This window comes from Anarhichas minor, unplaced genomic scaffold, assembly GCF_050575085.1.
Source record: "Anarhichas minor isolate MPS153535 unplaced genomic scaffold, ASM5057508v1 ptg000018l, whole genome shotgun sequence".
Classification (NCBI taxonomy): Eukaryota; Metazoa; Chordata; class Actinopteri; order Perciformes; family Anarhichadidae; genus Anarhichas; species Anarhichas minor.
In genome coordinates, this window is record NW_027466464.1 from 3,597,881 (window position 1) to 3,624,950 (window position 27,070).

General features: G+C 42.7%; 1 protein-coding gene across 1 annotated transcript; it reads left to right on the plus strand.

The window, feature by feature from the left end:
- Nucleotides 1-247: 247 nt before the first annotated feature.
- Nucleotides 248-16,488, plus strand: chrm4a (cholinergic receptor, muscarinic 4a). Its single transcript, XM_076094965.1, has 6 exons — nucleotides 248-838; nucleotides 4,728-4,882; nucleotides 7,410-7,605; nucleotides 7,736-7,825; nucleotides 8,290-8,559; nucleotides 16,243-16,488. The coding sequence occupies exons 1-6, from the start codon at nucleotides 290-292 to the stop codon at nucleotides 16,486-16,488; spliced, it is 1,506 nt and encodes a 501-aa protein (XP_075951080.1). The 5' UTR covers nucleotides 248-289.
- Nucleotides 16,489-27,070: the final 10,582 nt, after the last annotated feature.

The following is a 27,070-nucleotide window of genomic DNA, read 5'->3' on the forward strand; positions in this document are numbered from 1 at the left end:
CGCTAATAGGCAGTTGAAAAATTTCAATGCCCCTTCATTCACCCTGCCCGGCGCAAATTCACGTTTACTCACGTCTGTGCATTGACTTTGTATGTAATCTACTCACGCGGAAAATTTGCACTGCGTCTGGTGTGAACACGGCATTAGAATTAAATTACAGGTCATGTGCCACTATGATGATGATGTACACCTCGTATTTTTATTTCACCATGCTTTTATCTCTTTCTTTCTTCCTACAGGGTCATCGGTCATCCAATCAGCTGACCTGTTTTCCAACACCTCATGCAACATGTCCTCTAATGATTCAACATTCTGCTCTCTTGTGGACGAAGAAGCGGGGGCTGGGAGTTCATATAAAGCCCTGGAGATGTTTTTTATTGCACTGGTTACTGGATCTTTGAGCTTTGTGACTGTCACAGGGAATATTTTAGTTATGCTTTCCATCAAAGTAAACCGCCACCTACAAACTGTCAATAACTATTTCTTATTTTCATTAGCATGCGCTGACTTGATCATTGGTGCTTTCAGCATGAACTTGTACACAGTCTACATCATTGTTGGCTACTGGCCACTTGGGCCGGTGGTCTGTGACCTGTGGCTAGCTTTAGATTATGTCGTCTCAAACGCCTCAGTGATGAATTTATTGATCATCAGCTTTGATCGCTATTTCTGCGTGACCAAACCCCTATCGTATCCGACAAGAAGGACAACTAAGATGGCAGGATTAATGATCGCAGCAGCATGGATCCTGTCGTTCGTCTTGTGGGCTCCTGCCATCTTGTTCTGGCAGTTCATCGTTGGACAGCGAACAGTGCCACCTGGAGAATGTTATATTCAGGTACAGTAATTCAAACTATAACCAATAAAACATACCAGAGTCGCAGCTACTCAAGGTCAGAAACTGCAGTGAAATACCAATCCAGTCTCACGGCAGTTGTTGAAATAGTCACATCATTCAAATTTATTGATTTGTTTTCATGGACAAGAACTTTCTTTTTTTTCAAGTTGCTCATGTCGAAAACGTATATTTTGTGCCTAAACCTCTACGTATTTATTTTAAGCCCAACTATGATGTTTTTCCCAATGTCCATTTTGTTGGGTAATGTCGTCCCAAATCACCAGAAAAAAAATGTGGTCCAGGAACGAAAAAGACTTGCAATTAAAATACATTAGTTTGAAAGTCATGCAGAGTAATTGGAAGAAAACTGAACATTTTTGTCCATGTAAACTAATCAACAGATTAAACTTTTGTTACTATTTCACAAACTGCCGTTAGACTATGTTGGAAAAACACTCTGGTTCACAGGAAAAAACACTAGAGGCAGACTAAACCATTAGCCAAGATAGACAACTGCCTGGGGCCCCCAACTAAAGGGGCACCAAAGAGTTATAGATTTATTATGATGTTGAGACGCAATGAACCCCGATATAACTTAGAAAAGGCCCCTCAATTGATTCAAATAAATACCAAATATAATGCTTTATTTTTTCAGTATTTACCCAGCATCATATTAGAATTGAAAGCTTCTTCTTGAACAGAGTTATGTTAGTAAATGTAGGTACATTGTGCTAATAATGCATCACTTTCTGTCTTCACTTGAAGTAAAAATGTATATACAGAACTTTCACTGTGAGGTAATAAAAGTTTTACTATTAATAGTTAATAGTTTTAGTTAGAAAATAGTTAGAAAAAAAGTGGAGGTAGAGGTCTCTGCCTGTTTTTACAGAGCTAGGGTTACAATATTGTAATATTCATATAAACTTGCACAGGCTACACCCTCTACAGGACTCTATTGGTACAACATTGCCTCCTGACCCCTTGCCAGAACCGCCTCATAAGAGAGTGGCAAAAGACCGGTCTGTCACAAAAACCTTTGTGACAGGAAGAAATGGATGCTGCATACACTTTAACAGTGGCATGAGACAGCCCTCTATCCACAAAACACTACAAAAAGGAGAGAATAGACCCAACTGCACAGAACAGGGGATCTAGCCTACTTTCTTTACACACAAGTTGAAAACTTGACCATTTTGCCTTGAAACAGACAAAGTTGGATCCCTCTCTTGCTGCCTGGATTGTCTGCAAAACCTGTACAAACAGTCCAGCCCTTCTCAGCCTGTCCCTTTCAGGGGCCAAGCCCGAAGAGGAGGTCCTAGAGTGGGCAATGAGTCTATGGCATCCACCTCATTAGACATAGCCCCCCACAGAGCCCCCAAGAACTGGGGATGGTTCAGTGTTGTAGTGTTAAAGTGCTTTGAGTGGTCGGAAGACTAGAAAAGCGCTATACAAGTACAGTCCATTTACCATTTACCATTTAGGGCTGGGCTGCAATCACCTGAGCCATTTCTGCATACCACTGGGCCGAGAGGCTACACGGAGTTACCAGAATGACCAACAACTGCTCCTGCCTCACTCTCTCAAAAGGGGATGTCATGGAACTGCGGAAAGGCTTCAAGCTGCTTTTTTGATGACGGCACGTGAGCGGATTGCCCTGCTGTGCCAGGGAGAAGCATAGCAGACAGTGGGTGTTGCGTTTGTTGGCAAACAGATTCACTTACAACAATAGGTGCTCTCAGGCCCACAACATGAAGCTCTCCGCCATCCTCAACGGGGCAGTGCACTGATATCCGCCCTGCCTTTTGATCTATGCCCACCATGGTGTGGTTGTCGGTCCCTCCCCACCCCATCAGGGGCACATCAGTGAACACCAAGACATGTCTTAGCAGTGTGTGCTGCAACAGGTGTTGTGGGGATCCCCAGTTTTACAGGTCATCTTTTACGGAGGGGGGGGTAACCAAAAATTGCTTGTGCTTCCTGGCATCCAAGCGAAGGCTGACAGACCACCTCTACAGGTGTAGGAGCCCCAGCAGTACCACCTGAGGGAGGGGTGGGGGAGCACACCATCGAGGCGTTCCCTCCCATTGTCATTGTCAGTCTGCTCCAAGCAGCACCTTTCTGCTGACGCAGAAGTGAAGGAGTCCAGAGGCATGGGGGCTTTGCCTTGCCACTGCTCCCTCCTCCTCTCTGTCGCCTTGGTTTTGCCTCAGCTGTCCTCCGAGGGTGAGCGTGCAGCTGATGGTGGCTGACATCAGCTGAGTGACAGATATCAGAGATCTGAGATCAGAAGAACCAATATGTGATGACAGGGGCTCCCAGAAGATTATCCCAGTCCTTCTGTGAGGCAGGACAGGCTGGACAGATGACAGAGGACAACACACCCAAGTTTATTAACAGCTGCAGCTATCTAGAAGTGATCCCACTGCTGCTGCTGTTGAATGTTGGGCAGCACTCAGCAGGTCAGGCAGGCTGGTTACTTCTGAACAATGCTCTCTGGGTTGTCTGCCTGGAGGCAATCAAACCAGGCATGGTGAAAATTCATCCCGGCGATGAGGTTGAGACATGACGGGCTCCATCCGTGGAGATGAGCAGTCAGTGGACAAATCACCGTTCACTAAAGATAAGAAGGAGAGCAGAGCTGCGTCATGTACTGTGGGGTCTGCAGGTATTGTGGTAGGCACATCCTGATTGGCCGGCTACTCTTATGCAAATGTTAAGTGGGCGAATGCATGCTCGTGACTGGAGGATACAATTACCCATAGAGTCCAGTAGCGGGCAGAGCCTGTGTGAGTTGAAATGCCCTTAATGGAGTTAATTTCTAAATAGACCTAGTAACTGCAAACTACAGCATAGATTTAATTAGCAGACTTTTTTTGCTAGCGGTACCGTTATTATTGTAAATTAGTATCAAGTCTTACACCAGAAATACATTCTGGTCAAAATCTGCATCAAGTTGGTTATCCGATTGTGTTGACTTCAGGGAAGTGGAAAATAGTCCAGTTGTAACGTTAGATCACTAAGGTTAAATCACTAAACCTCTTATATGATATTTCTAATTATTTTTCTTTAAATGCTTACATTAGCTGTTTAAATGGGCTGATCCCCTTCTTAGGAAGCACATATATCAACCAAACACAGAAACACTTGGATTGCATCCCTGGAGGTGCCTTTGGCAAGACTAAAAAAATCTCATAATAAAGTTGGCATCCATTTAACTTTAGTTACCCAGCATCCATTTAACTTTAGTTACCCAGCATCCATTTAATGGTAGTTACCCAGCATCCATGTCACATATCTGAGGGCGACTGTGGCAAAGTGGAGATCAGGTCCTTCCTTCAATCAGAGGATCAGAGGTTCGATCCCCGGCTCTGGTTCCGCTAGTCGCATGTCGATGTGTCCTTGAGCAAGGCACTTAACCCCTAATTGCTCCCGTAGCTGTGCCTACGGTGTGATAAGATCTGAATTGTAAGTCGCTTTGGATAAAAGCGTCTGCTAAATGACTGTCATCCAGCAGCAAATCTAACTCTTTAAAGACCAGTCGGCATCCTTGACTCGATGATGGAGCCCCACCCTCCATTTTTTGCTCTGTGCTAGTATGTCTACTACTCTAATACCCCTAATGTATATGTATGGATATTCATAATAATAGACTTTCAATATGATGCAGTGCAATGCAACATCACCACTAACTGACACCGTGACAATATACAGTTCAAGCAACACAGTGTGAACGAAAAATGAACAAAGACAGGATTGATTTCAGGAGTATTGGATTGCATTAGACTGTATACATGTACCTAATAAATTAATAAATCAATGTATGTATAAAGTGCATATGTATGAACATTCCCTATGGATCATGTAAGGTTTTTTTTCTTTCTTTTTACAGTTCCTTTCGAACCCTGCAGTGACGTTTGGGACAGCTATAGCAGCATTCTATCTTCCTGTCATTATTATGACAGTCCTGTACATCCACATTTCCCTTGCCTCCAGGAGTAGGGTCTCCAAACACAAACCAGAGAAGAAAGAGAAGAAGGGAATAAAGTAAGGAACGAAATGAAATTAATGGAAGTATACAAGTAACAACAAGTAATAACTTAATGTGAGAAACATAGGTCAACTGTAATGGCCATAGGCCAACTGTAGGAGCACTAGAACCCATTACCTAATAACAGCATATTGTACTGACTTGTAGCAATCCTGTAGATACATGGATTACATTGTGAAACAGAACATCTGTGGGGCTCCCTAACCCCAAAAACCAGCTCTCGCAATGGTTTGCCAAATCGGGACAGTTGAGTTACAGCCACCAAATGAAGCCTCCATTTTCCTGGACTGGGGCCCACCCTAGAGGAAAGGCCCACAGCAAGAGCTTCCTGGCCACCTGGAAACAGCTCAGGGATCTGGTGCCCCTCTGTTGATTTATTCGGTACAAAGTGGAGGAGATATCTATTCCTATTAGGAAGATGATGGGGCCTACCAGGGCCAGGTAGATTAGTCTCAACTTCAAAACATTGATGTGCTTGCCCTTCTAAGTAGGCTTCTACACACTCCTCACCATCCTTCCTTTCTTGACTGCTCCCCAACCTGACAGGAAGGCATCTGTAGACACTAAAATCCATTGGGATGGAATGTTCCCCAGAGGGAGTCCTTGGGTTTAAAGGGACTTGTTTTTCGAAGGGTGCATTGCAGTACATGACTGCATCTTCTGAAGCTTCACACGCCTGTCCTGTTTTGGATGGAAATAGAAGGCCTCCAACCACCTCTGCAGTGGCCAAGTCCTGAGAAGAGCCATAGGGATCAACCCCACTGCTGCTGAAAATATACCCAACAACCTTTGAGACTTTGCCACTTCCAACCACCTGCCTAATTGAAACTATTCTAACAGGGAGAAAGATTTCATAACCTTCTGTAGGTTGAGGGAAGCTGAGACTGTGAGGGACATTAGTTGCCTTGAGTCTAAGATGGATGCAAGTCCTTGTCTTTGTGAGAATGAGAAAATGTGTAAAACCCAGCAAACTGGAGTCTACTCTCATAATAATTCTGCAGGAACAGAAGGAGGCGATTATGTGAGGAAGCTCTATTTGTGAGGAAGTCTAATAACCAGTTGCAGAGGTACTCAAGCTCAGAGTGCGAGTGGAAATCAACAAACAACATTCTGATGTAGGTGTTGTTATTTTCCAGATGAGTGGAGAGCAGTGGAGACGACATCCTCTGTGGATCTGTTGGTTCTGTATGCAAACTGGTGAGGGTCCAGCAATACTGTGATGTTGCTGGAAAACCAGTTTCTCAAAGCACTTCATCAGAAAGGGGGTTAGTACCACAGGGCGATAGACCTTTTAGGTACAGGAACGATGGTTTGTCACGTCCGAGGGGCAGATCAGAGACTCAAGCGCAGACACAGACACAGGAGACGAGGTTAGGTAAAATCTAAGGTTATTTACTGGGCGCCAAGCAGTCAAAAACAGGAACTCAAAACAACTCCAACTGGGAGTTGCAGGCAGGTGAGTTGAATGAGTGCAGTGTGGGGTTGGCAGAGGAAAGAGCCAGTGGCAGGTGATTGAGCATAAGTGAAGTGAATGAAAGCAATCAGGAGACACTCAGACACAGGAGGGAGCCGGGAGGAGACCAGGGGCGGAGCCACACAGACACAGAGACACAGAGGGAGCTGGGAGGAGACCAGGGGCGGAGCCACACAGACACAGAGACACAGAGGGAGCCGGGAGGAGACCAGGGGCGGAGCCACACAGACACAGAGACACAGAGGGAGCCGGGTGGAGACCAGGGGCGGAGCCACACAGACACAGAGACACAGAGGGAGCCGGGAGGAGACCAGGGGCGGAGCCACACAGACACAGGAACACAGGAACACAGGGGGCAAAGCCTAAACCGTGACATGGTTACTATCTTGAAGCAGGAGTGAACTCTCTCCTGTGACAGTGATATGTTGAAAATGTTAGTAATGACATCAGTTGGTACATGTTCTTAGTACACGACCAGGGATGTTATTAGGCCCAGCCGCTTTACTCTCATCAGGGTTTTTCTCACATCCTCTGTGGATACAGACAGTGGCCAGTCCTCTGTCAGACATGACAGCTGACTCTGTCAGTACTCTTTGTCCTAACATACTAACTAGACTTTGCAGGTTCGTAGGAGCAGGTTACCCTGAACCCTGTCCCTGTTCACAATCAAGGGATTCAAATGATGACCCATTGTCAGAGCAGAAGAAAGTACCAAATGCCCTGTGTATTCCAAACAAACAGTTTACCCGAAAAAAGGGCTAAATACACAATACCAGTGACTGTCACCTGTCACGAAGCTCCAAAGCTCAGTGATGCATGAAAATAGTAAACAAAGGAATCAATAAATCAAAAATTGGAACCAGTTGCGTGTCACTCATGCTATTAACATTAATTAGCATATACTCCATTTTGTTGCAAAACAAATGATGTGCAAAATTAATGATTCATATCTATCTTTGGATGTATATACTGTGCACACCTGATAGGCAGAGATTTTCTAATGGTGTACGCTGTCTGAAAAAAAAATGGTCACGTTAATTTTTTTTCAGAACTCCCAGCTTGATGAAGAGTCACCTGTTAAAGCAGAACAATAACAATGAGACCAGTCCTCAGGCCAGTCCCCGCTCTTCTCCCAAACTCAGTCTAGATTCAACTACCACTGCACTGGAGGCTGTGAAGAATGGCAGAGTGGAGGAACCAAAACCTGTTCAGGGTCCAGCACAACCCAGTCCAGGACTCACACAGGTGCTAACTCGCACACCGGTAACATCTCCATTAACATTTATTGAGTGTTAACTGTAACTAATCTGAAGCTTCATAGTTAGTGTTCTTTCTATCTACCTGTACCTACCTATCTACCTATTTGCCTACCTAGGAGGAAAAAGAGAGCTCCAACGATTCGTCCACAGCTTTTATTCCCCCCACCGAACTAAAGGACAACACCAACAACGAGGTGATATCTGAGGTTGGTATGCAACAGTAAATAACTTGTTTTGTTCAAAAAGGATACAACTGATATCTACAGATGACTACTTGGACAACAAAGTTGGACAACTTTGTCCAAAGCCAAGAGCTGTCAACGTTTCTTTTTTAACTCCAGTATTTCGAAATAAAACTACTGATGAATTAATGAAGAACACATTGAAGAAGAAAACCCAAGTAGCAGGGCCCGATATGACACAGGTGAAATGACCTGTAAGTGACGGCTTTTTGCAGGACAATAATGGTTGGACTGCTCAGTATAAAATGATGATTGCTCCTAGTGTTTTAAAACTGCAAATAAGCAACTGATAAAAACTTGAATACCAGATGGTTTGTACACTCTCTGGCACTTTTGTTGAGGTATACAATAACATCATACACTTTCATGCACCCTACAGGTCACCATGGCTATACAAGTTCCTAACAAAACTCTTGGTTTTGTTACAGGCTGCAGCAAATCCCATTCCAGTTGCCACGACAGCTGCCAATCCTGCAGTGTCCAAGATCAACTGCACCTCAAGGTGGTCCAAGATAAAGATTGTAACGAAGCAGGCCGGGGACGAATGCATCACAGCTATAGAGATCGTTCCCCCTGTAGAGGGAGCCGAGAGACATTCAATCCCAATCAGCCGTCCTCGGACTGTGGCAAGAAAGTTTGCAAGCATTGCTAGAAGCCAAGTGAAGAGGAAAAGACAGATGGCTGCCAGAGAAAAGAAAGTATGTTAAAGTAACACTGCACGGACATGAAGCAAAAATGGATGAACAATACACGGTGTGCTGACTTACAGATGTGCATTACATGAAAAGCAGCTTGTTTGAATGATAGTGGAAGAACACAAAGGCAGATATGTGTTTATAGTGACAGTAAAATCATCGTAGATTATTTTTACAGTTAAATGTTTATAGTTTGCATTGCAATGAAGTCAATTCATTGGTTGGATTATCAGACAAAGGAACAAAAATATCCGAAGGACAACATGTTAGTATAACAATGTCCGGTTTCCCTGAAATGTGTGAAAAAGCACAGTAATCATGCAGACACAGAAGAGAGCAGTGTCATTTATTATGACAACAAACAAAGCTGAAACTGGGGTTTTGCATGGCAGCATACAATATTTTGCTGGTTTACATGCGGGACTACCCAGTTTACCTGTAAACGTTACGAAGCAGCTGTTGATGAGTTGCTGTTGAGTCTGTCACTTTGCTTCATTAGTGATCAGAATGACAGATGGCATTTGGAAACGTTCCCCTGAGCTTTTAAAATGAGCATTATCTTAAACCACATTTTTCTGATTTTGGTCCAGCACCCATCTAAATTATCACAAGTCACGATTGAAGCAGTGAGGTAGGCATTTTGGGAGATTTATTGTATACATGATCAAACATTATCGTTAAGAAAATCCCACAGCAGTGTTTCTAATGGCAGCACTCATTTTAAACTTCATGAATTCATTAGAAATCTGTTATGTATTGTGAATGCTTCAAATTGTTAGAAATTAGAAATTACATTTTTTTGCAGAATGCGGTCCGTTGCATATAGCAGAAACCAGTGGTGGAACCATATACAAAATTCACAAATTTCACATTGCCTGCTTCGAGTGCCTGTGCGCAAATCACTCAGAGAGTGTTAGGGTTAACCCTAACCAGCCTGCCCGGCCTGCTGATCACTGCCCTGATTCGAGTGAGCTCGAGATTGACGACATCATTGAGTTTAGTTTATTAGGTTTTTTTACATCAGGGACCATGTACAACAATACATTTATCTCAAAAAAGAGAACACATGTTTTGTACCAGAAATAGCTATCAGCTAATTTCTGCAGTCCCTGGGCAGGTGAGAGGAATCAGTACAACACAGAGCAAAGCCCATCATGTCCACTACAATTGGACCAGCAACCTATTGATACACACACACACACAGAATTTATAGGAATAAACATAAAACAGAATAGGCCCCCCGTCACAGCCACCAACGCTGCGACGCTGCTATGGACACACCATTGAAAAAAAAGCCCTGGTTGCAGGTTTGGTGGATATTCTCAGGTTGCAGGGTCACGCGGTTACATTTGACCTCGGGGCACCTTAAAGCTTCTATAGTCAGTCGGCTGTTCAAAGAGCAGGAAGCTCTACCACCGCTGCTGCATTACAAATATTTTGTATAATATTTCAACTGTGGGCACAGCTAGTTGCATCTGCTAACAGTTTGGGTGTGTTGGCCGTTTCGCTGGCCTCTTCCCAGCCTATTGTCTCTGCCCCACCTTCTCATACTGACAATTTGAAGCGCAGGGAGTTGCAACAGCCGCTGGTCATGTTATGTCTCTAGCCACTCGAGGTTCTTGCCATGTGTGGCTGTTAGCAACCACATCGTCATGGCCAAGTCCCGAGAATGGATTAAGTTCAGACACTTAACCTTTTTTGGATATAAGAGAGGAACATTTTTTTTGAGATTTGAAAAGCATCCCTACAGTCTGGAGAACAGTGATGATCTCAAGTCAAGAGGCGTACCCCTACCGGACGAGTGGAGGCTTCACCCCGAGGTCGTGAAGCAGATTTGGACCCGGTTCGGCAACAAGGAAGTGGATCTGCTCATCACCCACTTCCCGCTATGGTTCTCCCTTGCACAGCAGGACAATTCACTCGTGCGGGTGGATGCACTTGCACACGTACCTTGGCCAAGAAAGTTGCTTTGCGCACCTTTGCCTCTCCGCCTCATCCCTTGTCCAGTAGATGGCGGACTCTCTGGGATGTTGGAACAAAGGTTACGATATTAGTACCCTAGTTCTGTAAGCATAGGCAGAGCTCTCCACTGAGGGGAACCTGTGACTCCTACGTTGTTAGCTGAAGTGGGTGTATGTTGACAGACAGCGATATGAGCTGCCTGATATACTGTGGGGTCCGCACGTATTTGCGTAAGCAGATCCTGATTTGCCAGCTAAGCTTATGCAAATTTTCAGTGGGCAAATGTGTGCTCTTGTTTGGAGGACAATATTGCCCATACAGCCAAGTAGTGGCCTCTACCTGTGCTTGGCATGGCGTGAATCTGCAGTGGGAGGCTGACTGAACTTTGTGGGGAGACGGGCTCGCCGTCCACTTTTGGTTTCTCTCGTGCCGCTAATTGACACATTTGGTTGATGCCTTCATATCATATCTTACAAACAGTTCATCAGCATCAACAACTGCACCTCCTCCACTGCTCCTCTGTCTCAAGGCGTCCCCCAGGGTTCGGTGCTTGGTCCTCTTCTGTTCATCCTCTACTTGCTCCCTCTTGGTAACATCATACGTCAACATGGTCTCCACTTCCACTGCTACGCCGATGATGTCCAGCTCTACATCTCCACAAAAGCCATTACCACTGCTACTCACTCCACTCTCACCAGCTGCCTCACTGACATTAAATCATGGATGCAAACCAACTTCCTCAAACTCAATCTGACATGATCATCATCGGTCCCAAATCCCTCACTAAAACCAGTCACAACTTCTGCCTCACCATCGACAACTCGACTCTGTCTCGCTCCCCACACATCCGCAACCTCGGAGTCGTGTTCGACAGCAACCTCTCCTTAGAACACCACGTCAACCAAATCACCAGAACTGCCTTCTTTCACTTAAAAAACATAGCCCGTCTCCGCCCATCACTCTCCTTATCTGCCGCTGAAACTTTGATTCACGACTTCATCACCTCCAGAATCGACTACTGCAACAGCATTCTTCATGGCACATCATCCAAAATCCTAAATAAACTCCAGTATATCCAGAACTCTGCCGCCCGCCTGCTCACCCACTCCTGCTCCCATAATCACATCACCCCTGTTCTCCAGAATCTCCACTGGCCCACAACGTTTCAAATATAAAGTCCTTCTCCTCACTCATAAAGCCCTCCATAATCAGGCCCCCTCCTACCTCACCGACTTGCTTCACCACCACACTCCATCCCGTCGGCTTCGCTCCTCTGATGCCAACCTACTCTCTCTTCCACTCAGGACCAAGCACCGGACATGGGGTGACAGAGCCTTCTCCATAGCTGCCCCCTCCCTCTGGAACTCTCTCCCCAAACACATCCGAGCACTGACCTTTCTATATTCAAATCACAGATCAAAACCCACCTTTACAGAACTGCTTTTAATGTGTGACCAATGTGTGTTCTATGTTTTTAGTGTTTAGCATTTTTATGATGATTTTAATGTTTCTAAAGTGTCTTTGAGAATTTTGAAAAGCGCTATATAAATAAAATGTATTATTATTATTAAGTATTTGAAGTGTATCCACAGAGAAAACCCATGTCAGTCCAATAATTGGCTTACAGTTTGACACAGGAAGCCAATTATTGGCTTACTAACTCAATGGGTTAGTCGAACCCATTGAGTTTGACTAACCAGGCTTAGGTGACTAGCATGCTACAGATTTAGCCTCACCCTCAGCTCCATCACAGTGCTATACACTCATCAATGTGATCCTTTCTTTCTAGATGATAGCAGCCTCAAATGAGAACAGGAGGGAGAGGATGATGATGGTGACACAAACCGTCAGATGTAAATCAGTCAGTTGATATACAATAGACCAGTGATTTTCAACCGCTGTGCACACCAGTGGGCCATGAGAGATCGTCAGGTGTGCCGTGGGAAAATGTCCAATAAAATATTATTTAGTTGTGTTGCAAATACTTTGCCATTGTTGAGCGTCTGAGCTGCAATATAGTGGCTGGCTAAGTAATAAATACTCTTCCATGCCAGTGGGTGGCAGTAGGTAGCGCAGTAATGATCGTGTTAATTTAAGACAGTAGAATGAAATGACGTGCGGGAGAGGTTGCGGTGACAAGACGAACAGCGATGGAGAAATATTTGAAAAGGAAAAATGCACACTGAACTGAACCCTGGACAACATAACCCAGATGAAAAGCCTCATAAGGATCAACACATTTAGAGACTTGTCATTAAATTGTCAGCATATATCCGGCCCTCGGTACAACGGCCCGCCAGAAAATATCATATTGTAACGGACTGAAGACATATAATGTTAACCTGTTATGTTAGGTGTTATGGTGTTTACAGAAAGTGTTCTAAGATGTTATATAAGATTGGTTCTTGCATTTACGGAGGTCAGTGAAGGCCTCATGCCTGGTGGGATGTTGTGTTTTGTGTACCTGGACGACGAGAGTTAGTCTATGACCGGGAGCAGATGGTTAAAGATGTTACAGAACGTTAACAGTGTTGACTGTTTGTTGGCGTAGGCTACGGCCCACAGTAGCCTGTGTACTGTCCGCAAATAAAGGACCACAAGAAAATAACGTCTCGTAGCTTTCCTGAGTAAGGGTCGCTACAATATGTTTATCATAACCGGCCCGCCACACCACAGAGCTCCGGGACGAAAAGTGGTGATGTTGGCTTTTTGCGCAACATAACGAAGCATCTCACTGCGCTAAACCTGCAGCTTCAGGGACGGGGACGTGTGATCACAGACATGTATGATCACAGACATGCATGATCACAGACATGTATGATCACAGACCACAGACATGTATGATCACAGACATGCATGATCACAGACATGTGTGAGGCAGTAAAAGTCTCCACCGCTGGGTTCTCGACTGCGCATTTTGCTGATAAACGGGGCACAGAGATCACTCGGCGATTTTTGCCGACTTTGCAGCTCAGAAATATAAATTTGAACTGCTCAGCAATCCGTTTGCAGTTGATGTGGAAAGAGCACCTGTGGAGCTGATAGACCTCCAGTGTAATGACACTCAAGGCAAAGTATGACTCTGAGGGCGCTGCACAGTTTCCAAGCTTCACCCCGAAACGATGCCTCAACTCCGCCTACATGCTGCTCAAACGCTCTGCTTGTTTGGAAGCACATACCTGTGTGAGCAGCTTTTCTCTGTGATGAAGATGAACAAAAGCCCACACAGGAGTCGTCTCACTGATGCACCTTCACTCCATCGTGAGGGTTTCCACAGAACCTAACCCCAGACTTTAATGAACTGGCAGCCAAGAAAAGATGCCAAACATCTAGCTCTGGCACATATGCATAAAAGAATGTAGCCTATTTGTCCAATATCCCTTCTATCTTGTTTATTAAATGGTCACTCTATTTGGCCCTCAACGTAGTCCCAATTTCTTATGTTGTCCCTCCCTGGGATTGAGTTTGACACCCCTCGCATATATGCTGTATTATGCTAAAAGGTGTAATTTTGTAACGTTTTTGGTTGCTGGTGTGCCGCGGGAAATTTTTAATGTAAAAAATGTGCCGCGGCTCAGAAAAGGTTGAAAAACACTGCAATAGACAGCCAGTCTGAAGCAAATGAATAATTTGCTGATGAGTTTATTGTGTGTTTGTGATTGGTTAGGCCTATTTAACAATTTAAACATCCTCAATCATTTAAGATCAAACACCACTCGCAGTAAAGATAAAAGTGTAGACTTGAAGATTCAAATAAATGAACAAAAGCTACAGAAACATCTACTGAAACATGTAGTTTGGTATTCCTCTTGCAGGCTTTGGTGCTTCTAAAGAAACTCTAAAGATCACGTAGATGTGTGTCAGAATCAGTGTAGATATGAGTTCAAAGCATTAATGCAATCCTACAATATATTCTGATAACATTCATTGCTAATGAATCAATCATGGTCAAAAATCGATAGGGGCCGAGGATCAAACCCCAAGCCCTGCTGACAGCAGACTATGTCCTGAGACGCCCTGTCCTCTGGAAGGCCATGCATTGGCAAAATAAATAACATTACCAGCATTACTTTGTGACAGGAACAGTGTATTTCTATGTTTTACCTCACAATTGTTACAACAATATGTCTGCTGCCATGATTACTTGGCAAAATCTTACCTAAGATTCTATTGTAAACCTCTGTGCAGTTTTTTGGCATCTGATAAGCTCGTGGATCTACTTTCCTGATTTCTACTTCATTGTCTCATCAGTAACTGAAACAATATGCCCACTCCAACAAATATCATTGTGTTAACGCAGGATTGTTTTTGCCTGAAAGTCAGCTTAGAGAGTAGGAGGTACAATCATGTCCAACCATAGAATCTAAAGAAAGGGAAATGATACAGGAGCTGATTTGACTGATCTGGATTTTCTGAATAATACACCTTTTAACCAGAGATGTTCTTCAAGCAACATCAGCTTCAAGTCTGATTGACTTGTTGGACAATAAACAATGTTCATGATCTCAGGCTACATCCACACTAATACAAAAACCATCTCCGTCCACACGGCTGTTTCAGCATCGTTTGCAAGTAGATTTCTGTCAATACTAGCAAGCCTGAAAACGAATATCACGTGACTATTCACGTACACTGAGCATGCGGGTGCAGGTTTAAACACAGTAGATTGGTTGCTTAGTTACAGAAAATACAACAGAGTAATATTAGGGTATAATATTATAGATATATAGTCTTTAATAGTCAAAGGTTGTGCTTTATACTTAAAATCTTCCTCTATAAACTCAAACAGACAAGTTTTAGAAGTTTTATTTTTCAGACTTAGTTAAGTCTTGCTCTATCTCTCTCACACATCAAATTTACTTTAAAATCAACACTTTTAAATCAAAGTTTACTAGATTATGGGTCAATAAATGTGGTCAACACACGTGTCTCACTCGTGTCCTTGGTTTCAGTGTTGTCTGTTCTTACCTTCGTAGCTCTGCTGGTGGCTGAATTACTACTTTTGTTCCTTTACAGTTGATGAGTGGACTTCACAATAGTTGTGTAGAACTAAATAAGCATTAATAAGAAAATGTCATGACTGACTTTTAAGACCCAATCAAGGAGCGAACGCGGGTGTCTACGTATGCGTTCAAACCCGTCCACACGGAGCGTTTTTGAACTCCTCCGTTTTCGGTGCTCTAAAACTCCGACCTAGTGTGGACACTCAGTGTAAACGTAGCAAAAGATATGCGTTTTCAAAGAGACGTAGTGGTGTGGACATGGCCTTAGAGACTGATGTCATATGCTTCTATGTCAATGTTAGAGAAAAAGTCAGTACTTTTAGAAGAAAAGGTTTGTAATGAAGTGCACTTTTTTGTTTCACATAGTACTCTCTAAATGATATACTTATATTTTCTCTCCACAATTTCAGTTTATTTTAGATATCAACCTGCAGAGTGTTAAAAAGACTTGAGGTAATCAATCTTTCAGAGTGAACATCATTCCTGTGTTATAATGAAGTGCTTACTTTTCAAACCAGTAGACACTTACAGTCTTTTGACTACAAAACAAGAGAGAAAATGTTCACTCTCATGGAATAACTACCTCAAACAAGTTTGAATTCTCAACAAATTGATTTTATACCACAGTGAAATGAATAAAAGCAAACGGCTGCCTGGAGACGAGAAAAGATCATCAGTGTTCTCATATTCCTTCTCTCTCTTTTCTTCCTCTTCGCTATAGGTGACCAAGACTATCTTTGCCATCCTGCTGGCGTTCATCATCACATGGACACCGTATAACGTCATGGTGTTGATCTCAACCTTCTGCCAGTCTTGTGTCCCTGACACTGTGTGGGCTATTGGCTACTGGCTGTGTTATGTCAACTCTACTATCAACCCAGCTTGCTACGCACTGTGCAATGCCACATTCAAAAAGACATTCAAGAACCTGCTTCTGTGCCAGTATAAAAATATAGGTACAAGATGAGATGGAAGGAGAGGACTGAGGATGGGATGGATGGGGAAGGGGTAAACCACTGCAAGAGCATGGGACAGAGGAGGAGAGAGGAAATATTGTTGAAAGGTGAGTGGAGGAGAGCTGAAGGAGCTGGAGAAGAGAAATGGATGACAGAACTTAAAGGGGTCCATCTAAAGAGAAGGGACATCTTCAGGGGGTGAGCAACTCTGGTTTATTCTGTAAATGATTGCCAGTCATCCCTATGGTACGAATAGATTCAGAGTGGAATGTGAGTGTAAACCAGTGATTCTTTAACCTGCCCTGATCCCTGATGGAAATAATCACCATGCTGTTATTTGATCTATCTATGACAGATGTGTTTCCAGTCTACACTGTGTCACTGCCCTGGTAATTATAACAGGCTTTCTGCTGGCTATCTTAAATAAGCTGCAATGATTCAGACTTGCACTCACACTCAATTGTAACTAAACATAATTCATAATATTATGCCATAAAATAATGTATCAATGCTGTATGCATGTTAGTTTCCTCTATGGATCAGATGGAATGCATAAAGTATTGCAAGGTAACTCAAAACGTATTGCCATTGAACGCAAAAAACAACAACCTGTGGCCTTGTGGTGGTCATTGTTATTTAAGTGTAGGGCTTAGAAAGCAATTAAACTGGTGGTGATGTTTATCTAAATGTATAATTTTTATAATGTTTTGATCTGCGATTCTGATTGACACTCCAAATTGTGTGATTGGTTCTATACCATAGACAAAAAAATAGAAATTGATGAGCTCTACACTGAGAGGAGTGGAGGGATGACTGGGAGACTTTGACTGCGACTGAAGACCAGGCAAAGGGGAGGAGAGTAAGGAACAGTTGATATGGTGGAGGACAGAGGTTTGAAATAGCATACCACACACTGTGGCAGCCATGTTGGAAGGCATCAATAGCAGCTAATTGTAGACAAGCTAATTGTGCTTCTTAACTCTCTCAGAGCTTCTCCTATTTGAGACATATTAGTGCTTTTCCCTATGACATCATGTGATCAGTTTGTGTTTAGGTCATTCCAGTTCATAAACTGTCAAATAACAATCTGGTATGACAACTATCAACGTCTTGCTTTGAATGAATTTGATTTGCATACTTGCATGTTATAGAACGATAGAGGTTAGAAACAGTAGTGGCTAAGCTCAGTGTCCTCAAGCAGGCTACTTGCCTATCGTCGCCTGCAGTTTCATAGCTAAAGATGTTAAGTTCTAAATTCAGAGTAAAATTATGATTGAGGGATTTCCTAACAGCGCTAACAGAGCTAACAGTGTTTACCTGAGGGGGAACCAGAGGGTGGATGCTACGTTTATCAGCTGTAACCGCCGTATGAGAGCAGTGCAGAGTGACCGCCCTGAGCTAGCCAGTAGAGCACGCTCACGTGCACTAACATGCACTAAAAGCATGCGACTGGCCGTCTTTGTGAACAAAAAGAGGGGACGCTGTGATATCAACACACACAGGGAGAGAGACTTCTTTCTCTGCTCATGTAGACATTACTCCTCTATATCTTTACATCTTTATATAGTTGTTTGATGAGATATTAATACTCTGAATTTCTAATTTAAAACTAGGAACACATATTGTGTTTTAAAATCAGTCCAGTAGTACGTGGATTTCTTTGGGGTTTTTCTTTAATGAGATTATTGAGATGATAATCTTAATGTGGCATATTTTGAGAAAAACTAAAGAAAAATGTTTTTGAGGCAGACAGAGGAAAAATGAATGAAATGTATTCCTGCTGTTCTCCACCGCAGCTGACCGTTAGTGAAGCATCATGCTACTGCAGTGTTTGGGTGTGTTCAGGTCCTCCGTGTTTTAGATCGACTTTACTAATTCTGTGGTCACATCAGATGGTTGGTTCAGATTAGGACCGACATACTGGATCTCTGAATGTCCTCTACTGTTTTATAATATTAGAGAATTTAGTGTACAGCATTAAGCTAGCTTTTACAGTCACTGAGTTGGTTTGTTTCGCACTAAGCATGTTTCTCTTCTAATGAAATTCACTTTCTAGCTTCAAAACTATAAATACACGATTTGTATTGTATAGTCTATTGTATTTGTGTCACCAAATCCATCTAAACACACATTCTTTAACACTTAATGAAGCGTTTATGTATCTCTCCTCCCATGGTATAGAGGTAGGGAAGGAACCAAAGACAAAGTAAGAGGATGGGAGAGAACATGGGGAGAGATGCTAAAGAGAAAACATCTGGATGAGAGGAAATGACTGAGGGAGAGGGTAGAGGGGATGGGGAATAGAGATTTAGGAAAAAGGAATGATGAGCTTGCGGAAGAAAATGAGGCCACAATGGGATGCATTGTTTCATGCTTTCTACGACATTGTGCACATGATATTACATTTTCTGTAGTTCTAGTCACAGCTTTCGTACAGACATGTATTGCATCACATTGTTTGTTTCTAAACACTGATCATTTACAATATGGATATCATTGTATGACTGACACAACAAGTAGAAGAAGTGAAAACATCTCCCTTTATTGTCAGTAGTTGTTCTCAGTGAGACACTGGAGACTAGCAGGAACATTTCACAAGCGTTTGGTGATTCATTCTGCTCTTTGCTCTCGTTTAGTCAGATCATTTTCACTTGCTTTCTCTCTCTTGTTGGATTTCTATTTTTTTGTTTAGCAACATTATTGTGGAGCATTCATAACCAAATACAACAAGCAATTACACTGAAATTATAACATTTTAAGAAAAAGAATTCTCCGAAAATAACAGGACATTTCCAGATAATATAGACTGAACTTGTGTTCTTAATGTCAGCTGTCCAAGTTGTAATAACTGCATAGTGATAGTACTACTCCACAGTGCAACACTGGCTCTGTTAGCCTTCATCTCCATGGAGCCATGTCCGTCTTCATCCAGTGTTCACCTGGATACAAACACATTTACTGTCCTGTATTATCGGAACCCCCGTTCCCCCAACTGTCTCTGTTTTCTGCACCGTAAACTTTTTTCTTCAAGTTCTACCACCATTTCAACTTCAGATTTCATCATAAAAAAACGTTTTATTTGTCTTCTCACAATGAGAATAAAGCCGGAATGGACTTGAGAATGGCTGCTCAGTGTAAAATGAAGATAGAGGAGAAAGAAAAGTGAAGCCTGCAGGAAATGAACAAAGGCAATCACCAACAGACTGCAGAAAGGATCATTAGCTGACGTACTAAACTGACAAGATTTCAGAACAAAAGGATGACAGCAGAGTTTAGGGAGATTAGACTGACTGGAAGAATGAAAGCTTCACTAGGCACGGTTTTCATGAGGAGGTCCATCCATCATAAACTGGGCTGTAACAGAGAAGAATGCCAAACATTCATCAAATTCTTGTACTCTATGAAACTACTGGTGAACTGATATCCTCAATCTTATATTCAGTGCAGAGCCCCTTCAAACTCAACTAAGCGTTTCTCATTTCCTTGATAATATGACACACAAATCAGCAGGATGACATTGTTCCATCAGTGCTCTCTAAAAGCATTCCAAATTCATTTTTAATAGGATTGATATGACCACTACAGTTATGAGTAGCTTGGGTTAGGGAACGATTAAGGAACCTTCATCATCAGGGTTAGAAGACCAACTATCTTAAGGTTGGAGAATCACCATTGTCCTGGTTCAGAACAACGTTAGGTGGTCCTGATGGTCTAGGGTTGAAGACACATACCGTCTACTGACCACACCCCCCTGTTTGAGTCTGTGCCCTCCTGTCCTGTCAGCTCCTACCGTCTGTGAGCTAGTGCTGCGCTCAGAAGCCTTCTAACACCACAGTATTTCAGGGTAGAGGTGTCTTCAGCTCCATGACTGCTTATCCCTCTGAGCCCGGCAGAGAGAGCAGAGGTGGTGGAGTGGTGAAGACCCACAGGGAGCATGGAGAGCTTTGATGCTATGGGCGTACATTAGCTCTGACAAGTATGATTGAGGTTCCCTCACCTCCTATCACATTGGAACTAATTGCCTCCCACCTCCAAAGACTTCACATGATTGGTTTTCCATCGTACACCTCTACCAGGAGTTCTTGCTCATAGCTGGACCCTCAATACTTTACATCAACTAAATTGCTTTCAATGCACCAAAACATATCAGATATTACCAGATAAATCAGTATTTATTTTTTTACCTGTCTGTGTTAAGACAACATGAAACAATTAAGCGCTTGTGTTAAACGCTTAATTAAGTTTGGCTTATGTCATGCTCAAAATGTGTTCATATTCATCAAAGTTAGTTTTGACAATGCAATTATCTTTTAAAATCCCTACAACCACAGTGTAATCTATATTAAAGATTTGAAATCCTACTGAGGCGGCTGATGGCTGAGGCAGTTGTTGGATTCCTCTCTGTCTACCTTTACCTTACCAGTTCATCCAGGCACAGTTAGAAAGTAGCAAACAATATCTCAGCTCTGTGGCACCGGGGGAGAACATGATTGGAGAAGCAGCCACCTTTGGCAGGAGGAGAAACCATTGGTAGAAATGTACATACAAAGGTGACCTTGTTTTCTACAGCATGAAGGAAAACCAAGAAAAGCAATGACTTTGCTGAGAACAGTATTATGATAGCTGTTCTCATCCCAACTCGTCACATACTGACGCTTTGTTTGACCCATCACATTCTCTCTGAGCGTCTAATACAGACGTGGATGGGTTACACTGTAGAGTGTCTTCAGTATTTGATGGCCTCGGAATGAGGATGGGCTGGATAGAACCAATGACCAGAGGGCCAAAATAAAAACCAAGTTGTACAAATCAAAGGGTGATTCTGGAGGCTTGTTTAAAAAAAATATAGGTACATTTTTCAACTTTCCTCCTAACTTTTAATATTGCAGTAGAAAGGACTCTACAGTAACAATAATAAATGTGACGAGGCCGCCACAGACTTTCTCCCCCTGCAGGGAGAACAACTGTAAGTAAGGATCACCACAGGCAAATTAACAAGCCTCTCTCTCTCTCATCTGTCCTGGGGTTAAAACAATGCAGCAGCCCCACAGGAAGCTCACTGTCCGTGGTGCTGCATATGCCTTAGCCCCACATGGTAGCACACACTGTGTGTGTACATGCAGCTTGTACTAGCAACACTATTTTTGAGGCCACCACCTCAGAGAACCCCTGACATTATAAAATGATTGAAAATCCTTTAATCAGCAGGTGGAGAATCACGAATGCTTTACCAAAGGTGCCACATGGCTCAGTGTAGTGCCCCTGCTGTCTCCATGGTCAGCAGGTCTGAAGAACCACTGGATCCACACTCTTGTTCAGTAGATGTTTTATCTGATGATACTTGATGACTTAAAGATTTAAAAAATAAAACAGAATATACGTTTGATTTAAAATCACATGGTCTACAGAAACCTTCATCAGACACTTTGTTTCATTTGGTAGTTCACTGTGAAACACTGTCCACGCGTGTTAAAGATCTGTATGTTAAAGTCAATGTAATGTATATTCAGAGGTAGTAACTAGTCACTAGTGTAGGAAACATTACTGTATGTTCAAATGTCAATTCTAAGCTCATTTCTGTAAATACACAACACAATAATTATGATTATGAATACTAATAATACTATATCACATACTGAATCATTCCAAAGAGAGGACATGTGGTCCTTGTGTTCTTTCAAAGTATATGAAATATATTTACCTCCCAATGTACAGAGCATGAATGTTGTAGTGATCTAAAGACATTGTGAATTGTAGTCGTATACTTTGTCAGAGTATTGCTTTTAAAACTTCAGCTCAATGCATCAGTTAAGTGACAACAACACATTTTCACTCTGTGGAGGATCAACTGATTCGTTCTTTTTTATGTCATTAAGATGACATGTGTTTGATATTGAGAGCTGTAAATCTGTAATATAAAAGTCAAAGTGAAGGAAATATAAGGTCTATGTAATGTTTCCTCTTTGTTGATAACCATCTGTATATGTACTGTATATGCTGAACCTGCAACTCCCCCAGAACTGGGTTCCCAACAGCCCACGGGACTCTAACAGAATGACTCTTTAAAGGGTAAATCAACACTAAATACAGCAGGTTATTCTGGAATCAGGGGTGCACACACAATTGAACATTTCTACCCTTGAGCTCAGACGAGGGTCTCTTTGTCAGGACACAAAAAAGCCTTTCGAAATTCAGGACCTCAACAAGCCTTAACTTAAGGTGTAGCCAGGCTCTGCCTTTGTTTCCACTGGTATCACCAGTCATGTCACAGTGCACTGACACACCCTATGGTACACTTTTACATCACAGCAGCAAAGTGAGAAGTGAAACCCCTGAAGATCAACAAAAACACAAAAAGATTTTCAGCTGCAGTTAGGTTGCTCTGTGAGATGAATAATGACTCTGTAACTCAGGATTCATGTAGTGGAGTAAATAGTAAAGCAGTATGAAAGTAGGTTTTACTACTTACTAAGTAGTATCTTATTTAACTGTGTATAAAACTCTTTGTTTGGTTGTGTTGGGAGGAAGAAAGTAGTCCAGTAAAGTAATGGCACCTTAAACATGTACATGAAAATGATTTGTTGTCTCCTACATGGGCCAGATAGCAGAGTAACAGTATTCTGCTGCTCTTTATGAATCACAGTTGATTTACTCTTTAACACATTGAGTGCCACTATAGTCAGGTCCTTTTCTTGGCTTCCAGTGGTGGCTATTGGGAAACCCATCAGGTGATTCTTTCTGTCTGTATATTGCTTAATGGCTCTTTGTACTTTCTCTTATACTTTTTCATGTGAAACAGCATTGGAATATACACATCATTTTCACAGCAACATAGAGCCGCACCATGCACAGCACACAGCTATTACTTTTGAAATGAAATGTATTGAAGATATATTAGAAGCAACTTGTGTTGATACAAAACTGTAATGCTAATAAACACCTACTGTTGAAAGGTTGGATAATGTGTGTTGTCTCTAACTACATTCAATGAACTGATGTGAAGATGGCACAGCCTTTACACTGTATACAAACCGTATCATTCAGTGTCAATGTTCTCATTGTAATGAACCCTGCCAGACGTGTTTGAAGAGAAAAAATGAATTGTGTTCGAAAAAATGATATATATATATACTGTATATATTTCCACAAAGTCATTCTCCTTTTTAAAAATCTTAAAAGAACATCAACCCTTCACCCAGAATCTATTAATATGTACATGTTGTTCCTTTCTAATGACTAATTGATAATGAATTGAACACTTCACATCATTCTCATTGATGAGAATGTGAAACAGTTTCCACACCAGATGTGTTGAGCAGCTTTAATCAGATGTTTCTATTTCCCTTTAAAGCTACTGAAAGCAGTCGTTATGTCCTCTGGTAGGATGTTCCATTGAGACAGGGGGACAACAGAGTACCACAGTCTCTAATAAATGCATGTTTCTGGACATGTAACGGAGGAGGGGACAATAAGTCATTTCAAATTTTGGATACAAATTTAAAAATAATCAAAAATTCTCAGAGTTCAGAAGATGATGTTTCTTCAGTATCCTGCAGTGATGATATTGAAAACTGCATGCAATGTAAAGCAAACTTGTTTGAGTTAAGAGAAGTCGTCAGCTGTTCAATGACAGCTCACTCAGCAACCTCCTTTCTTTCAAGTTATTCATAGTCAGATCCACAGAAGCACTCGTTGGTAATGAAAGATCTCAGACTCCCTCTAACAATGCTCATTATATATGTATATACAGTATGTAAATATTTATAAAATGAAATAAAATGTAATATAATATGTATGTGTATAATAGCAGTGGGCAGGAATGTTCTCCTGTATCGGTCCTTGTGACAGCAGAGCTGGATGAGTCTGTTGGAGAAAGTGCTCCGCTGTCCCTACAGTAGGTGGTGGAGAGGGTGGTCCGGGTTATCCAATATGGATAAAAGTTTCTTCAGTGTCCTCCTCTCCACCACCTCTTCCAGATAGTCTTGTTTGCAGCCAATGATGGAGCCGGCCTTCTTAACCAGTTTATTAAGTCTGTTGGTGTCTCCGACTCCAATGCTGCTCCCCCAGCAGACTACGGAGAAGTACAGTGCACTGGCCACAACAGACTGATAGAACATCTCCAACATCTTGCTGCACACGTTGAAGGATCGAAGTTTCCTCAAGAAAAAGAGTCGACTCATCCCCTTCTTGTACACAGCGTTGATGTTGGTCTTCCAGTTCAGTCTGCTGTCGATGGAGACACCCAGGAACTTGTACTCCTCCCACGTGACCATTAACGTACACGGCATGCGCGTGACGGTGTAAACAGGAAGTAGATTGGTTGCTTAGTTTTAAAAAATACGACAGAGTAATAAAGTAGTCTTTAATAATGAAAGGTTGCATTTGATACTTAAGATCTTCCTCTAAAATATTCCTCTATAAACTCAAACAGACACAGTTCGTGGAAAGTTTTAGAAGTTTTATTTTTCAGACGTAGTTACAGCGCTGCGGGTCTTTCTCTATCTCTCTCTCTCACATCAAATTTACTTTAAAATCAACACTTACACGTAAACATTTACGAGATTATGGTCCATAAATGTGGTCAACACACGTCTCTCACTCGTCTCTCACTCTATTCTGCTCTTTCTTAGCCATCATGTAACATGTCCGACTAGCTAGCTTCCAAGCTAATTTTAACATTACCGCCAATGGAGAAATGCTAACCGCGATTAGCATTTAATACAACACAAATGCTATACTAAAAGAGCGAATAGAATATATTTTCATACATCTTTTCATGCTTCATAAAGAAATACTTACTGACTAAGGTCTCTCAAGGCTACCAAACGGAAGAAGTAAAACGTTAGTGCAGCGTGTCTTCTCATTAGAATCTAAAAACAACGAGGCACTAACTACGGCAAGAGAGGAGGGATAAATACGAGCATGAAAATGTCATTTTTTGCTAAACACATCAGTTTCCGACCGTCCACACTCAAACGCAACCCTGGAGTTTTCAAACACCTCCAATCTCGGGGGTGTTTTCAAACTCCTCCGTTTAGGGTGCTCCAAAACTCCGGTGTAGTGTGGCCGCTCAGTGTAAACGTAGCAAAACATATGTGTTTCCAAACGTAAACAGAGTAGTGTGGACATAGCCTCAGACAGCACACGGCCCAGTCGGACAAACTGTGGTCTGCCTGTGAGGTAGTCAGTGATCCAGGAGACAGCGGACGCGTTAACTCCCACCACCCGCAGCTTCTCACTCAGCAGCAGTGGTTGGATGGTGTTGACTGCACTGGAGAAATCAAAGAAAGTGATTCTCACAGAGCCACCGGTTCCATCCTGAGCTCGTTGCAGCAGGTAGATGATGGCGTAGTCCACTCCCACATGAGGCTGGTATGCAAATTGCAGAGGGTCCAGTAAGGATTTCACCTGCGGCCGGAGGTGGGCCAAGACAGCCTCTCCAGCACCTTCATCACATGAGATGTGAGGGCAACTGGTCGGTAGTCATTGAGGCCAGATGGAGTCGTCTTATTTGGTACAGGAACCAGGCACAACGTCTTCCACAGCACCGGGACTTCCTCCTGCTTGTTGGCCCTCTCCAGGGAGCCCCCTGCTTGTCTCCCTCCAACCTTGAAGCCAGTTATGAAGCCAGAACAACGTGAGGGAGGCGGGAGTTTGACCTGCAGCTTCCTCCTGTAGCAGTCCTTGTACTCCCTGATCTTCACCTTCAGGTCACGCTGTACTCTCCTGAGCTCATCCCTGTCCCCAGACCTGAAAGCTGCTTTCTTCTTATTAAGAAGAGCATTCAGGTCACTGGTGATCCATGGCTTGTTGTTGGGGAAGCAGTCCGGGATGGTATGGTGGTTTGTTGTATGTATTCTGTGATGCAGTCCGTCATGCTGTTGATGTCCTCCCCATGTGGTCCACACAGCACATCCCAGTTCGTTGACTCAAAGCAGTCCTGTAGGGCATCATTAACCTCCTGAGACCACCTCCTCACAGTCCTGGTGGTCACAGGCAGCCTCTGCACCAGAAGAACATACTTTGGTGTTAATAGGACCAGGTTGTGATCAGTTGGCAGAGCGTTATCCAGAGTGGTGTGGTTAAAGTCTCCAGTAATAGCCAAAAATGCACCAGGGTGTTGACTCTGTATTGTAGACACAATGGAGTGGATGGTGTCCACTGCTGCCTCAGCGTCAGCTGATGGAGGGACATTCATCTTTTTCACTTTAACTTAACTTGAATCACCCATAATAATTCTTAATTTCTGGATTTTTGTGAGTGGATCATACAATGTGTCATTTGCTGAAGTGGGTCTGTTTAAGATAATGAAGGACATTTGTTTACTGCTTTGAACAGCAGTGGAGTGAGACAAAAAATGAATCAACTGATCACATCCTTCTGATGTGAATGTGTCCACCAGACAGTTGTGTCCAGATGTGTCCACCTCTCGGTTTCACCTCAGTGAGACAGTTTAAAGGTTCCGAGTGTGAGCTTCATTCAGGATTTAATGTGAGCACAGATGATGAATGTGAAACACTCATTCTGCTCAGTGTGAAGCTCAAACATCACATAAAGACAGTGAAGACTTTAGGATCAACAAACAAGTTAAGA

What these genes read in the sequence shown, in the direction of transcription:
- chrm4a (XM_076094965.1), top strand. Translation starts at nt 290, where the DNA reads ATGTCCTCTAATGATTCAACATTCTGCTCTCTTGTGGACGAAGAAGCG. An exon ending in CTGGAGAATGTTATATTCAG is followed by an intron (nt 839 to 4,727) that starts GTACAGTAATTC and finishes TTCTTTTTACAG; the next exon opens with TTCCTTTCGAACCCTGCAGT. An exon ending in CCAGTCCAGGACTCACACAG is followed by an intron (nt 7,606 to 7,735) that starts GTGCTAACTCGC and finishes TTGCCTACCTAG; the next exon opens with GAGGAAAAAGAGAGCTCCAA.